Source organism: Pseudonaja textilis, chromosome 12, assembly GCF_049901715.1.
Source record: "Pseudonaja textilis isolate UNSWEBS1 chromosome 12, rPseTex1.2, whole genome shotgun sequence".
NCBI classification, from domain to species: domain Eukaryota; kingdom Metazoa; phylum Chordata; class Lepidosauria; order Squamata; family Elapidae; genus Pseudonaja; species Pseudonaja textilis.
The window spans coordinates 21,497,496-21,517,152 of NC_142001.1; the positions used below are offsets into that span (position 1 = coordinate 21,497,496).

Below are 19,657 nucleotides of genomic sequence, written 5' to 3' on the forward strand. Positions count from 1 at the left end.
TAGGGGGAATCATTGCTCCTCTAAGCCACCCTCAGTAGAGCCACTTTAGTCCGTTTTCTCTGTTCCTGAAAGAAAGAGCCGGATGTGCCAGGAAGCTCAGGGTGTAGACTTTATGAACGCGTGTGCATGTGTGTGTGTGAAGGGAACATTCCAAAAGCATTGGAGGAACGAAGGAGGCACTTACTGAAGAGATTGCGGTTGGCTACAGTGGTTTTATCCTTAGTAAGTCTTGCACGTTTTCTGAGTCAGCTCTTTCTGGCAGTTCTTTATAAAATCTTTTTACAAAAAGGATCGTGGTTCAGGCTGCACAAGGATTTGAATCTGGGAACAGAACAACCAGTCTGGTCCTGCATTGCAAAAACCTTTACGCTGAGACCTTTGGGGGCTGCAGATGATGGCTTGGGAAGGTTCACCGGAATATCCCGCCTTCACCAATTTCCAGGGTTAGCAGGGCCGGCTGCAGCCCCTTACGGTCGCTTTGGTTTGCATCCGGTGTTCCCCTCGCCGTGTTCCAGATCTAGACTTTGCAGGAAACGGCTGACCTCGGAGTTCTCGGAGTCTTCCGAACATAACAGCTGCTCTGAGTCCTTGGAGGTGAAGCTGCCGGAGTCGCTTCCACCAAAGTCGCTGTCATCTGAAAATGGAATGACACCAAAAGCTTGGTTTGTGATTGGCAGCTGAGCGCCCCACCTGAACCCTCCGCGGGGTCCAGGTGAGGAGGACGGGGTAATTTTTGTAGAGGAAGGCCAAACTGAGGAAGGGCTGGCAAGGAAAAGGTTTAAGAGGTTGCAGCGGTAACAGAAAACTAGCAGTGGGGGCAAATAAGATCCCCTTGGGCGACCGAATGTCTTGAGTTGGCAGCAAAGGGTTCTGGTGTTGCCAAGGGATTCTTGCAGCCCAATCTTGAATTAACCAGTGACCCTACCAGGCTAACTCAAAATGCTGTGTGCTGGTTAGCGCTTGCTGGCTCAGCTCTGGTTAATTCCTGGCTGGATAGGAGCTTGCCAGAGTTGGAGGCCAGACTAAGGGGTCCAAGCAAGCCCCAGAAGAAATGGCAACGTGCTCCGTGCTGCTGCCAGGCCAAGCCTTGGGGGTGCCCTATGGCTGGAGGAAGGGGGGCTGCTCGGAGGCCTCCCCTTAGCGGGCGGGTCAGGCAAGCGGAGCTGAAGGGAGCCATAGACACTGTGGGACAGAGCGGCCTCACCCAGGTGCTTCTGCAGGCTCCCAGGGGCCGAAGAGGACTTACTATCTTGCATGGCCCATTCAAGCGTGTCCACCGCATCGGCCAGGGCCGCCTCCTCCGAGTCCTCAAAGTCCCGGGGCTCCCAGTTGTCCTCGGAAGCTGCCAAGAGGAAAGGGAAGGGGGTTGGTCTGAGCTGAGATGGTCCTTCGTTCTCCGGAGCCGTTTCTTTGGGTCTTTTCGAGAAAGCCAGGTGGGTGCCTAAGGCTTCAGGAAGGCCTGGTCCAGTCAGGGACTCAACCTGCTCCTGCTGGCCACTGCGGTGGGGTGGGGTGGGGTGGGGGGTGCCAGCAAACGTTAGGGGGCCTGGGGAGAAGAAGGCGGCTGGCACCATCTGTGGGCAAAGCTGCCTGTAGGCTGGGTGCCCTGCTTGCTTTCTCTTCAGGAAATGCCCCAAGGATGCCAAGCAGCGGCCTTTGGTCTGCCACGGTATTGACAAGCTGGCTGGGGCTGTTGGATTAGAGCAGGGCTGTCAAACTCGAGGCCTGCGGGCCGGATCCAGCCTGCTGGGTGCTTTGATGTGGCCTGCGGGGCCGCCCTGTAGACAGCCGAGGACCAGCCCACCGTGCCTCTGCCAGCGAAAACAGCTCGGGAGGACCGCATGTGGCTTCATTTTCTCTGGCAGAGGGTGCAGGAGTCGTCGTGGCTGAAAACCGAGCCTGTTCCCACTGGCAGAGTGCCCGGACTGCCGCAGGCGTCCCTGACACGACTACCATCAATCTGGCCATGCCCCCCGGCCCCTCAAGGTCAAACGCAGCCCTGATGTGGCCTTCAGTGAAATGGAGTTTGACGCCCCTGGACTGGAGGGGCTTTCTAGCCTCACGGTTTGCTCCAGGCTGCTCTAAACCGCCCAATTCCCCAAAGGCTTTATGAGTTCTCCCCCCCCCCCACGATGGCACTTAACGAGCTTGGCAACCGAGGGCACACCGGGTGCCTCCTGCAAAGTAGGCAGGTGAGCCGTGCTAGTCTACGTAGGCACAGCCTTTCAGCACACGGTTATAAGGCAGAAGACTTTGGGGGTCTTTGTATCTGGCGAAAAGGCTTACAGGTCTTGATTGCCTCCGTGTTGACGGGCAGATCTGCCTCTGAGCTGCTGCCGATGGAAGAAGTGCTCGTGTCTTCAAAGTCGGCCGAGTATTGCGAAGCACTGCTGCAGACGCTTAGGCTGTCTGCGAGGTTCCAGCCGTGCTGCAGAGCGGGGAGCCAGGCGGAGCTGGGTGCCTCGGTTGCCCCCTCTGTGCCAGCCTCAGGTAGGGTGGGCTTAGCCCCCTCTCCTTTGGGAGGGGCTTCTGGCTGCAGCTGGCGGGGCAGCCGAGGGTCCCGGTGGAGGAAGTAAAGGCTGAGGTGCTGCTGGACGTAGGGGAAGGTGAGGATGGTGCTGGCACTGGGCCGAGCTTCGGGGTCCTTCTGCAGGATGCTCTGGATGAGGCCGTGCAGGGAGGCCGGGTAGCTGGCTGGGACGGGGCTGGGGCTGCAGTTCACAATCTTGTGGAACAGGCTGATCATGCTGGAGGCCTGGAAGGGCGGCTGCAAGGCACACATCTCGTAGAGGACGCAGCCCAGGGCCCAGATGTCTGCCTTGGAGCTGTAGGGCAGGTCCCTGCAGAGCTCGGGGCTGAGGTAATAGGGCGTGCCCACAAAGGTGCTGGCTAGTTCCAGGGTGCCGTCCATCACCTTGGAGATGCCAAAATCCCCCAGCTTGAGGACGCAGGTCTGGGTGAGGAAGACGTTGGAGGCCTTGATGTCCCTGTGCAAGATCCTCAGGGCATGGATGTACTGCACCGCCAGGGCCAGCTGCACGAACCACCGCATGATGACGCTCTCGGGGAAGGGCCCCCCTTTCTGGATATGCTGGTCGAGGGAGCCCCCGTCGCAGTACTCCTGCACGATGAAGACATGCGCCTCCTCGGTGTCCAGGAAATGGCCGTGGCAGGCCACCACGTGGGGGTGCTGCAGCTGCCGCAGGATGGCCACTTCCCGCAGGATGGCCTCCTTGCTGCGCAGCCGCTTCCCGGGCACCGCCTTGACCTTCTTGACGGCAAAGAGCTGCTTGGTGCTGGCGTTCCTCATCAGGAAGACTTCGGCGCTGGAGCCCTGGCCGATGCTGAAGATGGGCTCATACTGCTCCATGCTGCCCCCCCGAGGCCCTCTGCCCGTGACCGCCGGGCTGAGCCCTCCCTTGACCCATGGCCAGAGGAAGAGAGGGGCAGGAGCAGGGGATACTCACCACCAGCCTGGCCTTGGCCTCCGGGGCACGGCTGAAGTCAAGCCAGAGGGGCAGGGGAGCCTGCATCATAAGAATGACTATGACACCGCCAGCCCCACCCCCCTCCCCAAGCTGGCCTGAACTGCAAGGCCAGGGAGGGGCCCAAATCGTGGGGCCATGGGAGGGGGAGGGGGCTCAGGACGCTCTGGACCTTTCTCTGTAGCTGCCCAGGGAACCCCCCTCGGATGTGCAGGCGGGGGATGTCAGCAGCCCAGGGCGGAAGCAGCAACTGGGGGGCGGGGGGTGTCACGTAGCAAGCAAGTGCTTTCTGCGGCCCCTCCCCCCTCACGGCCCGCAAAGAGCACCTGGCGACATTTCCCCCATAGCTGCCGTCTCCCTGGCAGGGGCCATCGCCTCCTCGCAGCCCCTCACTGAGGAGATGGGGGTCTCCACAGCTGCTCTGCTGTCCCTAGCTTGGTCTCCATCGGCCGGGACAGGTGCTCCTCTCAATGGCCCCCTGCTGGTCGGTGGGGAAGGCCTCAGCCTTCAGGCAGGAGCGCCGTGCGATCCACAGCTCCCCCCCCCACCCCGAGTCCTGCAGCTGCCTCCCCACCCCCGCTTCATGCTCAGACCTCGGGAGCTGGAGGCCGCCTGCCAGGGGACGCTGCTGCCTGTTTGCCACACGAGGGAACTCTTGCCCTGCGAATACGGTGGCAGCCCAGGAGGATGGTTTCCAGATGCTCCCTGGTGTCCCCCTCCCCCCTCCTCCGGGCCAAGGGCCCAGGACGGATTATGCTCTTCACCCCCAGCCCGGCCTGCAGACTTGGGAAGGCAGCTGAACCATTCCCAGCCAGCGGGAAGACTCCGAAGACTGCAAGACCAGACCCGGGAAGCCAAAAACTCTCAGGAAAGGCTCATCCTCGGTGGCTTATTTCACAGCAGGCAAGACCTGCCTGCCTGCAGAAGGCCCTGCAAGGGAGACCTGCTGCCAGCATGGCTTCTGGCAGATGGGGGGCGGGGGGGCGATGGTCAGGTCAAGTACTGTATACACGGGGAAGGGTCTTCCTTTTGGCAGTTCAGAACATCAGGTGGCCCCAAAGAGGAGTTTCAAATGAAAATCAGGGACTGAACCCATTTCAGCAACCTGCCTCCACCCAGTGCCCCTCCTCCTCACAGGTGGTCTAAGAGCCTCAGACCAAGTTCTGATTTGTGGCGGTTTGATACCAGTTGCTTCGCCAACCCAGCCCTCGCCAGGAAGCAAGCAGGCAAGGCGGCTCATTTCTTAGCAGCTTCCCCACGGCATGGAAGTGGGCCCTCTGGGGGGGCAGGGGGGAGAATGGGCATCTCTTGACCTTGGGCCCCTCGGCCTCTCACCCTCACGGGGCCTTCCTGAAATGGGCTGAAGTTTTGCTTGGCACGTCCAGGGCTGCAGGAGATTTAGGGGTGCTTAAGTCTCAGGGGCCCCCCTGCTCCGAGGTGATGGTAGAGCCTGAAAGGGGTTGGTGCACAACGAATGCACCTCTGGCAGAGAGGGGGCAAAGGGGAGGGGAGACGACATCTACTGTCGTTCTGCCTCCAGGAAGGGGCTCCGTTATGAGACAGACCCCATTTTGCCCTGCCCTGGAAAGGGGCTCGGTCCCGAAACAGGTGCTGCCTCCCCCTCCACTTCCCTCCAAGTGGAGACCTGCAGCTTCCTGCAGAGAAGAGTCCGTCTGGCGTATTTATCACCAGCCTTTTGGCCAGCCGGCCTCAAGGGAGTTATCAAACTGTTTGCATGGAGGTGGTTAAAAAGTAACCTTGGTTTTGAGGTGCATCCAGGAAAGGCCAGCGAGGCTCTGAGAGGGGCTGTAGGGGCAAGGCCTCGCTTTCCTCCCGCCTGGAGGTAGGGCACGAGTCCTCCTTTGGCAGAAGGGGCACCACGCGCACAGCCCGGAGCCCCCCGCCTGCCAGGGCCAAGGCATCCTTCCCTGCTCCGCCACTTCCTCCAGCTCTGGTCCTTGCAGGGCTCCCCAAGGCTTTGGGGAGATATAGAGGCGTGACCCACACTAGCGTCAGGGAAAGCAGAAATAGGGGAAGTGGAAGGCGGGAGGGTTGGGCATCTCAGCAAAGAACAAAACAAATTGACAACAACACAGAAAAATGTTCTCAGCCCCACACTGTTATGTAAGAAGACTCGGGAGGGGGGAGCACCCTCCCAAGGTCCAGGCTTGCAGCCTTGGCTCGTCTCACAGACCGCGTCCCGTTACAAGAGGTTACATAACAGCCCCCTGCATTCCGCCTGCCTTGCGGTTTGGGAATTGCCAATGGGGCAGATTCCACGTCTTGGCACAAAAGTGCCTGTTCGCATTGGAGAGGGTTGGCAAGGGAATGGCAGCCCCTGGGGTGCTTTCCTCAGCATCGCTTCCCTGTGTTCAGGACCAGGTTAAGGAGACAGAGGTGTCTACCCCTTCCTCAGGTAACCCTGAGACGCCCCTCAGCTCAGAGGGTCAGGCCACAGACAGTGCAGAGGAGAAAATAAACCTCTGAAATTGCACCGTCTGACCAGGGGCTGCCCTGCTCCCCCCCACTCAGGCATCCTGCAGAAAGGGGATATTCCTCTGTGCATAGGGCTGGGTGACCAGGGACCAGCACCCAAGCAGCCTTGCTGGCACCCTGGAGCCTCCGCCCGGGGCCATTTGGGGCCCCTGTGGTTCTCGTGGGCGCTTGAGCTGACCCGAGTGGCCTTTGTGCCTGACACAATCCACTTGGGGGTTTTGAGGGAGAGAGGGAGTCGCATGCCTGCCTTGGCTGGGTTCAGAAAGTCTGCAGGCTGGGGAGCGCCTCCCCCACCCCACCCCGGGTGTCATCCAGAGGCGGCTGCAATCCTGGCACGGAGCTGCTTCCAAGGAGCCGTTATGCAACCTGTCCCTTATTAGCATGGAGGACTTCTTGTTCTCATCGGCTGCTGGCAAGTCCTTTGTTTTGGTGCTGCTGCTGCTCCCACCCAAAGGGCAAAGAGCTGGTGCTGAAGGGTGATTGCTCAGGGAGGAGGCGGGGCGCCAATGCCCCCTCCAGAACAGCCACCACTAGCCCAGCCAGGGAGGGAGGCCCCAGAGTGGACACCGCTTGCTGTCGGCTGCAGAGGTCCCAGTCAGAGAAGAGCCACCAACTGGGCACCAGCAGCTGCACCTCACTCCAGTTGGCCCCCTTGGCAAAAGCAATCTGACCCCCCCCCACCCCCACCCCCATCTTCTGATCCCTTTTCACAGACCAAACAGATTTTCACTTTTGGGACTTTAAATCTGATCGTCTTTAATTAACAATGAGAGACTCTTTGTTATTGCTAAGAAAGAGGTCATAAATCTTTGTGCCAATCCTGCCCCTGTCAGCCTGCCAAGTGGAATAACTTACATAAGTTATGATGCATTGGATCTGCAAATAAACAGAAGGAGAAGAGGCTGTTTACTCAGCCTGATGTCTGCACACTTCCAAATGCGTTGCCAAACAAAGATTGCAGGAACACAAGGCTGCAGAGAGCAACGGGGGCGGTGCGTGTGTGTTTCTCTCCATGCCCAGCCACTCCAGGTCCCCGCTGCACCATCAGCAGAGTCCTGGGAGAAGGAAACCTGGAGCCTTGCCCTCAAATGCCCCTCGGAGGGGGAGGGAGCTCTGCATGGACAGGCATGCGGGAGCCTCGGGGGGTTCGGCAGCCAGAGGGCAACTGGGATCCCCAGGCCAGCATCGAAGGCAACGGCCTCTCCTGCCAGGCCTGGGGGCCCTGCTGGCATGGAGAGGGGCCAGGCAGACCAGTTTCTGTGCCTTCTGGGGCTGAGAGATGGGCAGGCAGCTCGGGGGCAAAGTAGACCCCCGGGGGCATGGAGCTGAGCAAGGAGGCAGGTCTGAAGCTTTGGGCCTTTTATCCTGCGTGCCGGCCTCAGAATGATCCCCGGTGGTGATGCCGCCTCTGGCCACTTTCCCTTCCGGGAGGCCCGAAGTTGCTGCTCCTTACCTCCTCCTCCTCAGTTGCCATCTTTGGGGGGACCACCCTCCCCCCCCCATTGGTAGCCCCATGCCAAAAACTCCTTTGGCACCAACCGGAGATCAACTCTGCCCTAGACTCGGACCTCAGTTGCTTCTGGTAGAGGGAAACCACCCCTGGGAAGGAAATTGCCCACTCCTTGGCGATTAACTTTCAGGAGCCCCCCCCCCCACACACACACACCTTGAAGTGAAAGGGACCAGCGCCCGAGAGTGGGGGGCTTCCCTCGGCAGAGGCAGGGCGGAGAGGGGCTTCCTCTCTGCCTGGCAGCCTGTTGGTTCTTTCCTCGGGGGAGAGGTTTCTCGCCATAAGAGACGGGGGCCCTAGTGGAGGACTCCAGAGCCCCCTCCCAAAGCACAGAGGCAGCCCAGTGGGTGTGGGCGGGTCTGCGTTCCTGGGAAAGGCTGCCCCAGCCGGCCAGGGGCTCCTTGCTGGCTCTCCGTTTTCCAACTGGCAGCCCCGCCAGGGAAGCCCCAGAGAAACCGGGGGTGGGGGGGGGCTGAGGGGTAAGGAAGGTGGCCAGCAGGTGGCGGCCCTCCCTCCCCTGCGGCTGGGCAGGGCGTTCCCAGGTTGACCTTGCCGTCTGCAGCTGGGCCTGACGGGCAGCCTGGAGGAGGAAAAAGTGGCTTCACCAATGTCTGGGCTCTTCCCTCTGACTCCCCCTCCCCCGAATAAATTTAGCAAGGTTCCTTTGTGAGACACTTGGAGGCTGGAGAGGAGTTTGGGATTTGGCTGGAGGGGTGGAGAATTTTTTTTTCTTTAGCTCCGGAAATCTTCAAGTTTTGGAGCGTGTGAACAGCTGTCAAGAACGCGGCCGATTCATTTCCCCAAATATTTTACTCTGCCATTGGGGCGGGCAGGAATAGCAAGCTAGAATAACAAAGTCACAAGCAATAGATTATTATTTTTTTTAAAAAAAAAAGGCACCGAGGCTCCAATGTTAGCTTAGCCGCAGTGACCCTGGGCGATTCTGGCTCAGGGATGCTGTTTTCCTTCTGCCTGGAAGACAAAGGAGAGTCATCGGCTGCTTTAAGGGAAGGATCCTGCCCAGAGCTCTCCCACGCAATGAAAGCCTTCTTGGGGGGCAGCCTCCCCGCTTTCTCCTCCCGGCTAGCCCTCGGAAGCCAGTGGCTCAGCTCTCTGAGAGCATCCCCTTGCTTGCCAGTCCCCCAAGGATGGCCACCCACCCCAGCGCCAACCCTCAGGACAGCCTTTCTTCCCAGGGAGCCGGGTCCGGGCCAGAATGGGAGTGGGAGAGATGAAGGGAGCCCGGCCCTTAATCCCCCCGGGCAGAGCCCCCTGCCGGGGCTGGGGCTTGGCCTGGCCGTCAAGGAAGCAGCCGATGCCCAGCAGTGGCTGTTTTACGGGCTTGCACCCCGTCTGCAGGGCTGCTGTGGAAGCCAAGAGCTTATGGCGCGAAGCTCCGGGACGTGGGCTACTCCAGCCCGCTGGGGAGGAGCCAGCAGAACTGAGCCAGCTGTTTTCTGCCTCGGCAGCCTCCTAATTGCTCGCTCCCTTCTCTACGGCTGTCCTGCGGTTTGCAGATAAGGCTGTTTCTGAACATTGTGTTCAAGAAGTAGAGACGTCATTGCCTCATTATATAACGGCTGAGGGTCTTGTTTATCTGCAGCTTCCTTGCCCGGGCAGCCTCTGCCTGCTCCCTGCGTTGCCGCCTGGAGCTCACCTGGCAGCTCTGCAAGACCAGCAAGACCCCGACAATGGGCAGGTGGGCTTTGGTGGGTCTGAGGCAAGGCAGGATTCGGCTCCGCGGGATAACAGGGGCTGTGAGGTAGCAAGGCTTGAAATAAGCAACAAAGCACCCAGGTGTTGCAATGTTGTGACTGGAATTAATCACTCCATTTTGTTTGTACAGATTACAAGCAGTATTTGCATACACACCTTTTCACTGGGTTTGTTTTGTTTCTCAAGCGCGCCCCTTGCAGAATCCCGAAGGGAACACAAGACTTGCTTTGCCAAGCCTGGGGGTGCGGGGGGGTGTGTGTCAAGTGGTCTCTGCACTCTTATGGGACTTCGCCTGACTCCCATGCATCGTTTCAGCCCTAAAGGGACACAAAACAATGAGAAAAACAACAGCAGGGCCAGATTTTTGTGCTGTTGATCTTGGGCTTTGCCTCAGCCAATGCAAAAGGGGGGGGTCTGGCTCTGTGCCAGGATTAGCCACAGTTTCTTTGTAGTTAACAACCCCTAGAAAGCGGAAATCAGAAAGAACAAACTGGTCTGGAGGCAGCAACGGTCTCTGCTTCTGCTTTCCAGGGTCAGCAAAACATGAGCCAGCCCCTCCCTCGGTGCAGCTATTTTCTTGGGGGGCTGGGGGGGCTCCCCAGCTGGCCTGAGGGAAGGACCAGGACAACACCGCTGTGCCTCTGGGGCAGCAAGGCGGCTCTGCCTGAGGATTGCCACGGTTGGCATTGGCAGGGTCGGGGGTGGGGGGGCTTCCGGCCCAGCAGGGCTGCTGCCCTTCAGCACCAGAGGGGGTCTTGGGCCTGGGAGTCCAGCGCAGCCCACAGCATCTGCTAAGGCTGGGCTGGAAGCGTCTCAGCCGGGGGCAATTTTGCTTGCCAACTACCGCCGCCTGCCTGCAGTCCTCTCCTAGGGTGGGCATGGAGTGTGGGCGTAAGGTGCCCACTTGCATGGTTGCCTTCTGCTGGCGCCCCCCAGGGCATCGGAAACCAAGAGGGGGCAAGCGGAATAAAAGGGGCTCCTGCCCTTTGGAGCTTGCGGCCAGCCCCAACCAGCCCGCCAGAGGCCTGGGCTCCAGGATCTCCCGCAGGGCTTCCAAGCTGTGAGCTGGGCCTTTCCCAGGCAGTGCAGAGCCCAGGAGGGCAAAGAAGCTCCCAGGGCCTCCGTGGCCGCCTGTCTCTCCTTCCCCAAAGTGTCCCCCGGTTTCCATTGGTCTCCATTCTGGGGTGTGGATTTGTCGGGCAGGTGCAGGGGGGGTGCAGCCTCTGACTGAGGGGCTGGGCCTTCCCAAGAGACCCCCTCCCCTCCTTCACTGCTGCTGCTGCTGCTGCTGCTGCGGGGGAGGGGGCGGAGCCTGTTGCTGGGCGGCGGCGGCAGCTGTGGGAGCCGCAGGGGAGAAGCTGCGGTTTCTTCTCTCTGAGGCAAACAAGGCAGCAGCTGCCTCAGAGGAGTCGAATTCACACATGGGGGGCAGGGGGTGTTGAGGGGGAGCCTGACGTCAAAGGGCTCTGGGCTTCCTTCCTTCCTCTTTCTGCACCACGGCTGGTATAAAAGGGCCAGAGCTAAAATTACCCATCTGCTCACAGGCGCAGCCCAGGGAGCCTCTCCCTGAAATTGGGCCAGGGTTAGTGGCTGGGAGGCGCAGCCCTGAATGCTGCCCGCAGGAGGGTCCTCGGGGAGTGGGGGGGGAAGGGCAAGTCAGGCTGCAGCGATGCGGCTTCCGCCTCCTGGGGAGCCCAGTTGGGCCGGCCTCAGTTCAGACCGCGGGCACCGGGCTCTGGCAGGCTAAGGGCCTGAGGGGCAGGAGCTCTTTGGCCATGCTGCCCTCGCCCAGTGGCACAGAGAAAAGGCCGGCCTTGGCCAGACGCCCATGCACAGGTCTCCTGGCCGTGGGGCCTTGAAAGGCCTTTCTTAGACCGCCTGTCGTTTTCTGCTACCCCCAGAGGCAGGCTAGCTTTTGGCTTTTTTCCTTGCCTCCCCCCCGCCCCCCCCTGCCCCCGCTCGGCCTCAGGAACCTCCTGGATGCTGAAGGGTTGGGATGGTAGGGAAGGACCCCAGGGCTCTCCCAGAGGAGCTGCCCTCCTAACCCCAAGGTTGTGCCACTCTTTGGCTTCTCCTGGTGGAGGAGGCCCAGCGGCCTTGAGCACAAAGGAGGGCTCCCCAAATGCTTCTCCTCTGCTCCAGCCCAGGATGCTCCCAGGACACCCCAAGCCCCACAGGGAATGGCCACAGCGGGGGGCCGTATTGACAGGGCCGCCTCTGAAGCAGCCGCTGAGCTGGGCAGGGCAGGGCAGGAATCAAACCGCCCCACACTCAGGAAGGTTCTTGGGCTGCTTCCTGCCAGGTCCTCAAAGCCGCCCATTGATCCCTGCCTTGGAGCGCAGTTCATGCCTGCGGGCAGAGGGGCCAAGCGTACCTGGCCAAGTGTGCTCAGGAGCACCCTGTGCTGCCAGCCTCACCCGAGCCAGAGCTTCAGCCTGGGGGTGGGGGCTTCTGCCGTCAAGGGAAGGGGAGCTTGCTCGGCCCAGAGAAGGAAAGAGGGCAGAGCCGGCCCTCCCGGGAGGAGGTGGGGAAGAGGAAACGGGCCACGGTCCGAAGTGAGATTGTAATGCAAGGAAGGAGGCAGGCAGGGCCGAAGGAGGTGTTAAGAGCGCCTGGGGACACCCTAGGGACCCCTGGCCCCACTTTTTGCAGAAATTGGCAGGACTGGGTGGGAGGCTGGCAAAAGAATTGGATCACACTGAGCTAATGGCCCAGTGAAGGATGGACAGATCCCTGAAGAAACGCACGGAGGTTGTGTACTTGGCCACCCCCTGTGTTTTGCTTATAGTGTGTGAAGCTGGAATAGGGTAACTGAGGTCACCACGGGTTAGTCAGCCACGCCACTATAACTCAAACTTCCTTAAACCTTCAAACATGAAATTGACCTCTAACAAAAATAGGCAGGTTGATAATGCAAACCTTTTGCTGGAAAAAGACAGCGCGACCTGTTTTTAAGAGAGAGAGAGAGAAAGAGAGAGAGAGTCAGGCTGAACGGGGGAATTAAAGCCCCAAATGGAGACTTCAGTGGCTGCACTGTGGAGCAGGGCAATCTCTCGGCCGCAGCTTCACAGACTGGAGGGGGCCTCCAAAGAAAAGTGGGGGCATTTCCTGGGAGGGTGGGGGTGGGAGAGGTGGGGGAAGAGGCCAGGAGTCTGCCTCTCTGCCTAGCAGGAGCAAGAGAGGAATTGGATGGAACTCGACCTGCTTTCTTCTCACCTCTTCCAAGGGGCAACTAACTAGTGGCAACGGTGGGTTGGGTGGGGAGGACCACCAGAGGCAGGGGCCCTTCTGTGCAGCATGGGCCCCTGCTCTGGGCACCTCACCCGGGGAAAGGATGGATTTTCTCCTAGTCCCCGGGAGGAGGGCACAGCCTCTGCCTCACGAGCACCAGCAGGCAATTCTGACCCAACTGTCCAGCCAAGGGATCCAGGAAGCCCAGCCATTTGGTGGCGTTGGCTCCCCAAGGCTGCAGGCTGGGAAGTGGGGATGCTCTCCAAGGAAGGGCACCCCTTGCGCACAGATTGCCCTGCTCGGCTCCCATTTTGAAGGAATTCTGATCTCCCCTCCCTTCCGTCCAGGCAAGCCAGGATTTGGGGCTGGAGACCTACCCTGGGGTCAAAGGGCGCAGAAGGGCTTGTGGCAGAGCTAGGGGCAGCACAGTGCCAGGCATCCAGGGCAGCAGCTGTTGGGTGGGTGGGTTGGGCCAAGGTGTAGCTCCAAGCCATGAACCAGAGAGCGGGAATCTCACCTCTGCTTCCCTTTGGGCCCTTCCTTGTTAACCAAAACAAACCCAAATTAGTCTCAGGGTGACAGTTCCCTTCTCCTCCTTCCCAGGTGTAGGCAATCCCGGGCATCTTCTTCAGGTTCACTTTCATTTGTGTGAGTATGTGTGTGTGTGTGGGGGGGTGTTCAGAGCAGGAGTTGACATTCAAGTTGGAGCTTAAAGTGGCCCAGAAACAGCCATGCTCTGACATCGCGCCTTTTAAACTGGCCCGGGCCATGGGGAGGAACGAAGTGGGGCTCTAGGGCTTCCAACAGAGCGGCAGTGGCCCTTCCCTTTTCTGTTGCGTTCCAGAGAGCGCCGGTGCCACTGGGCCCTCCGGAGCCACCAGCAGTGCCATTGCTGACTCCTGAGAAGCTGCGGGGTCAGGAGGCCACTCTTGGGAGGACACATGGATTGAGACATTGTGCAGAGGCTTTTCTATGGATGAGCCACCCTAACTACAATGCTTCCGGGTTTTCTTCAAAATGCGCCTAGGGCAGGTGTAAAATTATGCACAGGCAGGCTTTGTTTTTGATTATTGCTGCCCTCTTTGAGCATCAGACCCCTCCTGGGTGTCTCCGTAAGCCCATCCCTCAATTAGTCCCCACCCAGCTGCTCCCCAAAGCCGCGGGCTGGGCATTTCCCCAGCTGTCCTGCATTGGGAAATACATACCAAGCTTGAGGTCAAAGCTTCCCATGCTTGGGGTCCTTCAGCAGAGGCTCCTCCTGGCAGTGACTGTGATGCACGCTGGACTCCCACTGCTTGGGTGAGCCTTCCTTGCCCGCTGCGAAGTCCTCGTTTACTGGGGGCAACTTTATTCACATCGATGCTTATCGGGAATCTTTGCAGGATTCAGTGGGATGCAACACAGCTTTTAAAGGGCCACCAGGAACCTCCCACCAGAGCCCACTGGGCCTTGCCAGATTCTGCTTTGAGCCTGGGAGCCCAAAGCCAGTTTGGACAAGGCCCTCTGATGGAGCCTTGATTTCTGGGGAGGTGGGAGGGAGGGAAACCCCACATGAGCCCCTTGTTAACAGGAGTTCAATTAATGGCTACCAACCCATAGCAAGTGAAACGGGTGGCTACCTGAATTAAAGCAATCCATTAAACAGCAGAGGAGTTTCAGCCGCCCTCAAGTATCCTCCTGCACCACTAAAAATGTGTTATATTCACGGTCTTCCTTCAAGACTGCACTCCAGCGATCTTTCCCGGGTTGCATTTTGTGTTTCCTTGTATTGCTTGCCTGAGAGCTGAAGTCCTGAAGGGCAGTTGAAACTTGTGCTGGTGCAGCCAGACACGCTCATTCCTGGGCAGGGCAGCTTTTGGGGCAGGGGTGGGGGGTGGGGCAGTGCCCAGGCAATCAATCAATCAGAACCCATCAGAATTGAGCTGGAAGGTACCTTGGAGGTCTGTCCTGCTTGCACGGAGAAATGACACTGTTGCATCTAACCAAGGTGAAAAGGGCTGCGGGTAAGCACCTGCTCTCACTCGGGAGCGAAACTCTCGCTCCCTCCCTCAGCTTTTCCTCCGCTGATCCCCGCTGTTCTCCCTGCGCCTCCCCTCCAGGCGTTCCATGTGCTGACTGCCTCCCACCGCCCCCAAAGCTCTGCTCCTGCTGATCCGTCTTCTGCTTGTCCGAGACATCTTTAGGATGCCACTGCGAGGCTGAGCCACGGCCTGGCTGGTTGGCAAAATCCCCGCTCTCCTTCCCCGCTGACCGCCCCTCTACGCTGGGGGATGCGGGGGCTTCGTGGGAGCAAGTGGGCCGGCAGCAGAATGGAATCCAGCCTGGGGGAGATTCCCAACGCACGGGATGGCCTTCAGCCCTACTGATCCATCAGACTGGGAGCCCTTTGCAAAGGGTGCCAACCTCTCAACTCCAGGGAGGCCGGAGAGACTCGGGGGATCCCGTTGCCCATGCAGAGAAGGGTGCTCGCCGGAGCCCTTTGGCTTGGTGGCAACCTGTCTCGCCAGTCGAAAAGGGGATGACGCCCCCACCTCTCCTGCCAAGGCCCCGCAGACCCCTTTGAGCCTTGGCTGGGGGCCTCTGCAGCTGCCCTTCCCTTCCTGCTGGTTGCCCGGCCGCCATCCGCCTGGAGTTGCCGCATCAGCAGAAGCCGCTTCTAGGCCACACCGAGCCAGAGCTTCCAAGAAATGTGTCCCTGGGCTCTTGCCCAGTGGAAAATTGGGATGGACTTAGAACATCCCAGAAGAGAAGAAACGGGGGGAAAGCTTCAGAAAAACAGGGAGAACTTTGGCTCAGCGGGGTGGTGGTTGTTTTCAACCTTTGATCTATAAATAGCATTTCCTGCTCTCCCTTCACGGACAGCTGCCCTGATTCCTTCCAGATGATGCGATCCTGGGAATTCAGGCACGGCGGGTGCCAGAGCTGCCTGACCGGCCAGGGGAGCAGGGGCGGGGTGGGGGGGCTCCTCTGGGAATCCAGCCTGTGGCCCCCTCCTTTGTGGAGCACTAGAGGAGCTCCAGATTTCTCTGATCGGATCCTTTTCACCTTGGCTCCCAAGAGGTGGGGCTGAAGTCCTCCTGGCTTTGAAGATCCCCAAAGGCACCCCGAAACTCGAGAGAGGCTGCCAGTGCATTAACACCACCCCTGCCAGGCCATGTTTCTATGCCCCTCTCCATCTGGAGGGAATTGTAGCTGCAGAGACTGGCTCCCATTTGGGCCCCTGAGTCCTTGGTTGGGCACAAAGGCTCTCCCACCATGTGTGCATGGGTACGTGTGTGCGTTTGTGTGTGTGTGTGTAGGGACTCTGTCTCTCTTGAGCCTTCCAGCCACCAGGAAAGAAAACCCTGGGGGGCGGGGGTCTGGAGAGGGCAGAGGGCAGGGTCAATCTGCCTTCCTAGTGAATGCAGAGAAACAGCTTTGCTGAGGCCACTGGGCTTGGACCCCTTGGCAAGTGGGCAGTCAGATCCCAGCCTGGCCAAAATTGGCAGTTTCCCTGGGCCGGTCACTCCCCCTAATCTCCCGAGCAGGGAAGGGACCTTTGAACGTTACACTCAGATCTTGCAAGAAAGAATAATTCATTAAGTGTACTGTAAATATACCGATAGCAAGACACCCATAGTGCCCACTGCTCCAGAAAGGGGCCACTGGAGAATACTGCTACCCTACAACTTCAGGAAGTGGATCTCCTGAGTTCCAGGGACCCCCTTGTGTGAAAATGTGCAGCTGCTTACGTAGGAAATCTGGGTTTCTAGGGCATGCCAGGGTTTGTTTGTGGAGGGCGGTGACCCACATGGCTCAGGGTGTCCAGGCTCCCTCTCTGGGCACTGCTGCAGGAATGGCAGGCGGGCGAAGGGCTATGCCGAGGAGAGCCACATCGAAGGCACAGGGCTCTCCCTCCCTTGGCTGCCTCCAGCACAGGCCAACAGAGGCCCAGCTCTGGGTTGGGAGAAACCGTGGCTCTCGGGGGAAGGAAGGGGAAGGCATCGTAGGAGGGCCCAAGCAAAGTAGCCACCCTCAAGGGACAACGCCTCCCTCCAATTATCCAACTTGATGAGAAGATCCCAGTCACCCATGAGCATTGCGGCCCATTCCAAGCCCTTGGCTTCTAACTGGGGTGCCAGGAGGAGTGGGAGAAGGCCTGAGAGGGGTGGGGAGCAGTTCCGGAGGGGGACCCAGACACAGTGCTGGAGCAGCTCCAAATTGCCCCAGCTTCACTTGGCTGCACTCGGGCCTGAGCCAAGGGTCAGCAAGGACCATAAAACCACCCCAGAGCATAAACCAGCCTGGAAGCTTGCAGGGACAAAGGCTGAGGCAGTAGAGGGATCGGGGAGATTTCCCTTCCCCCCCTCCAGGTCTTTTGGCCCCCACTTCCTGGGGCAACCAGAGGTCATCTTGACCGGGGAACTGCTCTTTCTGCACACCTCAACTGCTGGTTGGGGGAGCTCCACACCAGCCCACAGCCCCGCAAGCATGCCCGGCAGGAGGAAGGCAGAGCCTGGGCCCGTGGGATGCCTTGTGCCCTCCAGCCTTCTTTCCCAGGAAGCAAACCGGGCTCAGCCGTGTTTACACAGGAAGGCGAGTCTGCTGTCTGCTTACATAACTGGACTGCTTGTGCTGCCATTGGGAGCGAGGTCTGCGGAGGCAGAAGTAGCAGCTCACCAACACTCTGGGGCAGGAGCCGTCTGCAGCCCCCTTTCCCCCCTGAGCTGACTGGGATCCAGTGGGGGGAGGTCTGGCCCAGATCAGGGCTCTCCTCCCGCTTTGGGTGGGGCAGGTGGGGCTCTTGGGCACTGCTGTGGTGGAAGAGCCCCCCTTGAGCCCTTGTCCGGCTCCAGCAGTGGGAACTGACCTCCTTTTGACAACAGGTGAAACTTTAGAAAGTTAAACATCGTGGATCAGTTAAGAACCCAGAATAAGGCTGGGATGCAACAGGGCAGGGCAATCTACGCCCTCACCCCCACCCCTCCAACTCTTCTCTGCACACCATCGGCAGGGGATGAAGGACATTCCTCGCCTCCAGGGCCCAAAGCCTTTGGAGGGAGGCTGGGGGCCACCAAGGGGCCCAGGAAAGGTCTCCTCCGGCTGGCACCTGGCTCACTGGAAGAGCATCTGCTTCACCGACCTCTTCCCAGAGGCCTGCAGACATCCCTCCCTGCCAGCCTTTCGCTCCCCTAGCCCCACTGCATCTAAAGGGCGCTGGCTCAGAACCAGGGTCCCAGGGCCCCCTCTCTAGGCCCAGCTTTGGGGACGAGAAGCCTCGGCCATGAAGCTCAGACCTGAGACTTGGGGGTGGGGGGACCAGGTTAGATGGGTATGGATACTATGGCAGTTCTCTCTTCCTGCTGAATCTGGTGCTTCTCCATTACTAGGTTAATAACAGGTGTGTGTGTGTGAGAGAGAGAGAGGGAGGGAGGGAGAGAGGAAGTTTTGTCTCTTGTTCTTCACCATTGTTATGCAGCAGAATAGGTTTCAAAATGACAGTAGTCTTGGATCAGACCACCCCAGGAAAGTGCTCCCCTCCAATTGGGGCCCTGGCACTCAGCCAGGCTTTGTCTGTCCTCCAGCCACAGGTGACAGAATCAATTTATCGACCACTTCTGGCCAAAGCTCAGCCGTTTCTCTGAACTGGGCAGTGCAGCGTGTCCTGTTGGAGGGAGGGCGGGCGGGCGGGTGAGCCCTCTGACCTTGTCCAGCCCAGGGCTCCAGGCAGACCCACCGTGGCTCTTTCGCTTCCTTCCGCAAAAGGGCGTTGGGTATGACAGCCAAAGAGAAGGGACCGATCCCCCCCTACCTCTCTAAGCGAGCTGCCAAACCGGGCCATTGCAAGCAATCCTAAGCAAGCCCCAGCTGTGCTTTCCGCAACCGAAGCGCCTGGGTGGGGCTGAGATCCTATCTCCCAGCAGCCGGAAGAAGCGGCAACCGTCAGATCAAGCCAGGTGGAGGGAACCGGCCCCAGCATCGGGACGCCTCCTCCCGACCTCCCCGCTCACGGCCCAAACGCCCCGAACGCAGAAGGGAAGATGCCCCGGCATCGACCGGGAGAGCGGCGGGACGGCAGCCCGCCCCAAAGGAAGCTGTGCGGCGGCAACGTCAGATCACCTGCCTTCTCCCGGGCCCGCCATTGGCCAGGCAGCCTCTTGCCAGCTGGTTGCTGTGGTGACCGGCCGGTCGTTTGCAAAACAAGCCGCGAGCGGGTGGGGGGCGCCGTCGGCCAGTTCCCCAGCTCTGCGGAAGGCGCGCCCCCGCTTGGCTCCATGGAGCCGACAAACAAACACGCGGCGCGCCCTGGAACAGCCGCAGCCCCCGGGCCCAGCGGATGCGCGGGGAAGTGGAGCAGCGAGGAACGGAGGCCGGGCTCGAAGGGGCCGGGCTGGAGCGGCGCGAGAAGGACTGGTTGTCGGGGACGAGGTGGAGATCGGGCCGGGCCGCTAGTCCCCAGGGCGCGGAGGCGATCAGCCTCTGTATCTCCCGGCTCGTTTCCCATCAGCCGCCATTCACTGCTCCGAGTCGCTGTTTCTAGCAAAAAGCACCTTTGAGGAGGCGTCGGGGCGGCCGGCTTCCCCAACTTTAGCAGTTGGAGCAGTGCCGGGGCTGCCTTCCACAGCTCACAGCTGCTGATCTTGCCCCAAGGGTGGTCGGTCAAGCCGTCCAATCTCTTTACTGGGCACCTCTTGGCAAGCAGAGGTGCTCCCAGGGCCCAGAGGGAAGCGCCCTTCAGACCTTCCCCATCAAAGCCAAATGCTGGGCTGAGCTGAGCTTTGCAAACCAGACAGCATGCGTGGAGGTGTGCAATCCGGCCTTTGAAAGTGGCCATTATGACCCCTGCCTCTCTTGAACCCACCTCTCCAGTGGGAAGTGGGCTCCCAGTGATCACCAGTCACACCAAATGAGGTGTAGCTGGTAATCACAGCTGGGAAAAGCGCTTCTGCAGCTGGCAAGGCTCTACCTACAAGCATCCATGCGCTCCATAGAGTTCCTGGCTGGTGGCCGCTGCTTTCTCAACAGGGGTGGGATGGGGTGGTGTATGCAAGCACCCCAACTCTTGAGCCTGCAGGATGCTGGCCTCTGCCCCACTTCAGTTACCCTTCAAAACAGCTGCATGACCAAGATCAGGGGCGTCTTTGATTGTTCTAAGAGTCCTCTCTGTTTTTGCAGGGAGGGGGAGGGGGGCAGCTCAGCTTGGGGCAATGACGGCAGGGGGCTGGTTGCAGCAGCTTGG

General features: G+C 59.7%; 1 protein-coding gene across 1 annotated transcript; it reads right to left on the reverse strand.

Moving 5' to 3' along the window:
• Nucleotides 1-375: 375 nt before the first annotated feature.
• LOC113446765 (uncharacterized) lies at nt 376-3,695 on the reverse strand. The gene is made up of 3 exons (XM_026716554.2): nt 2,287-3,695; nt 1,205-1,342; nt 376-634 (listed from the first exon to the last, which is right to left on the reverse strand). Exons 1-3 carry the CDS (start codon nt 3,368-3,370, stop codon nt 468-470), a joined length of 1,389 nt encoding a protein of 462 aa, XP_026572339.1. The 5' UTR covers nt 3,371-3,695; the 3' UTR covers nt 376-467.
• Between the last annotated feature and the right edge of the window lie 15,962 nt (nt 3,696-19,657).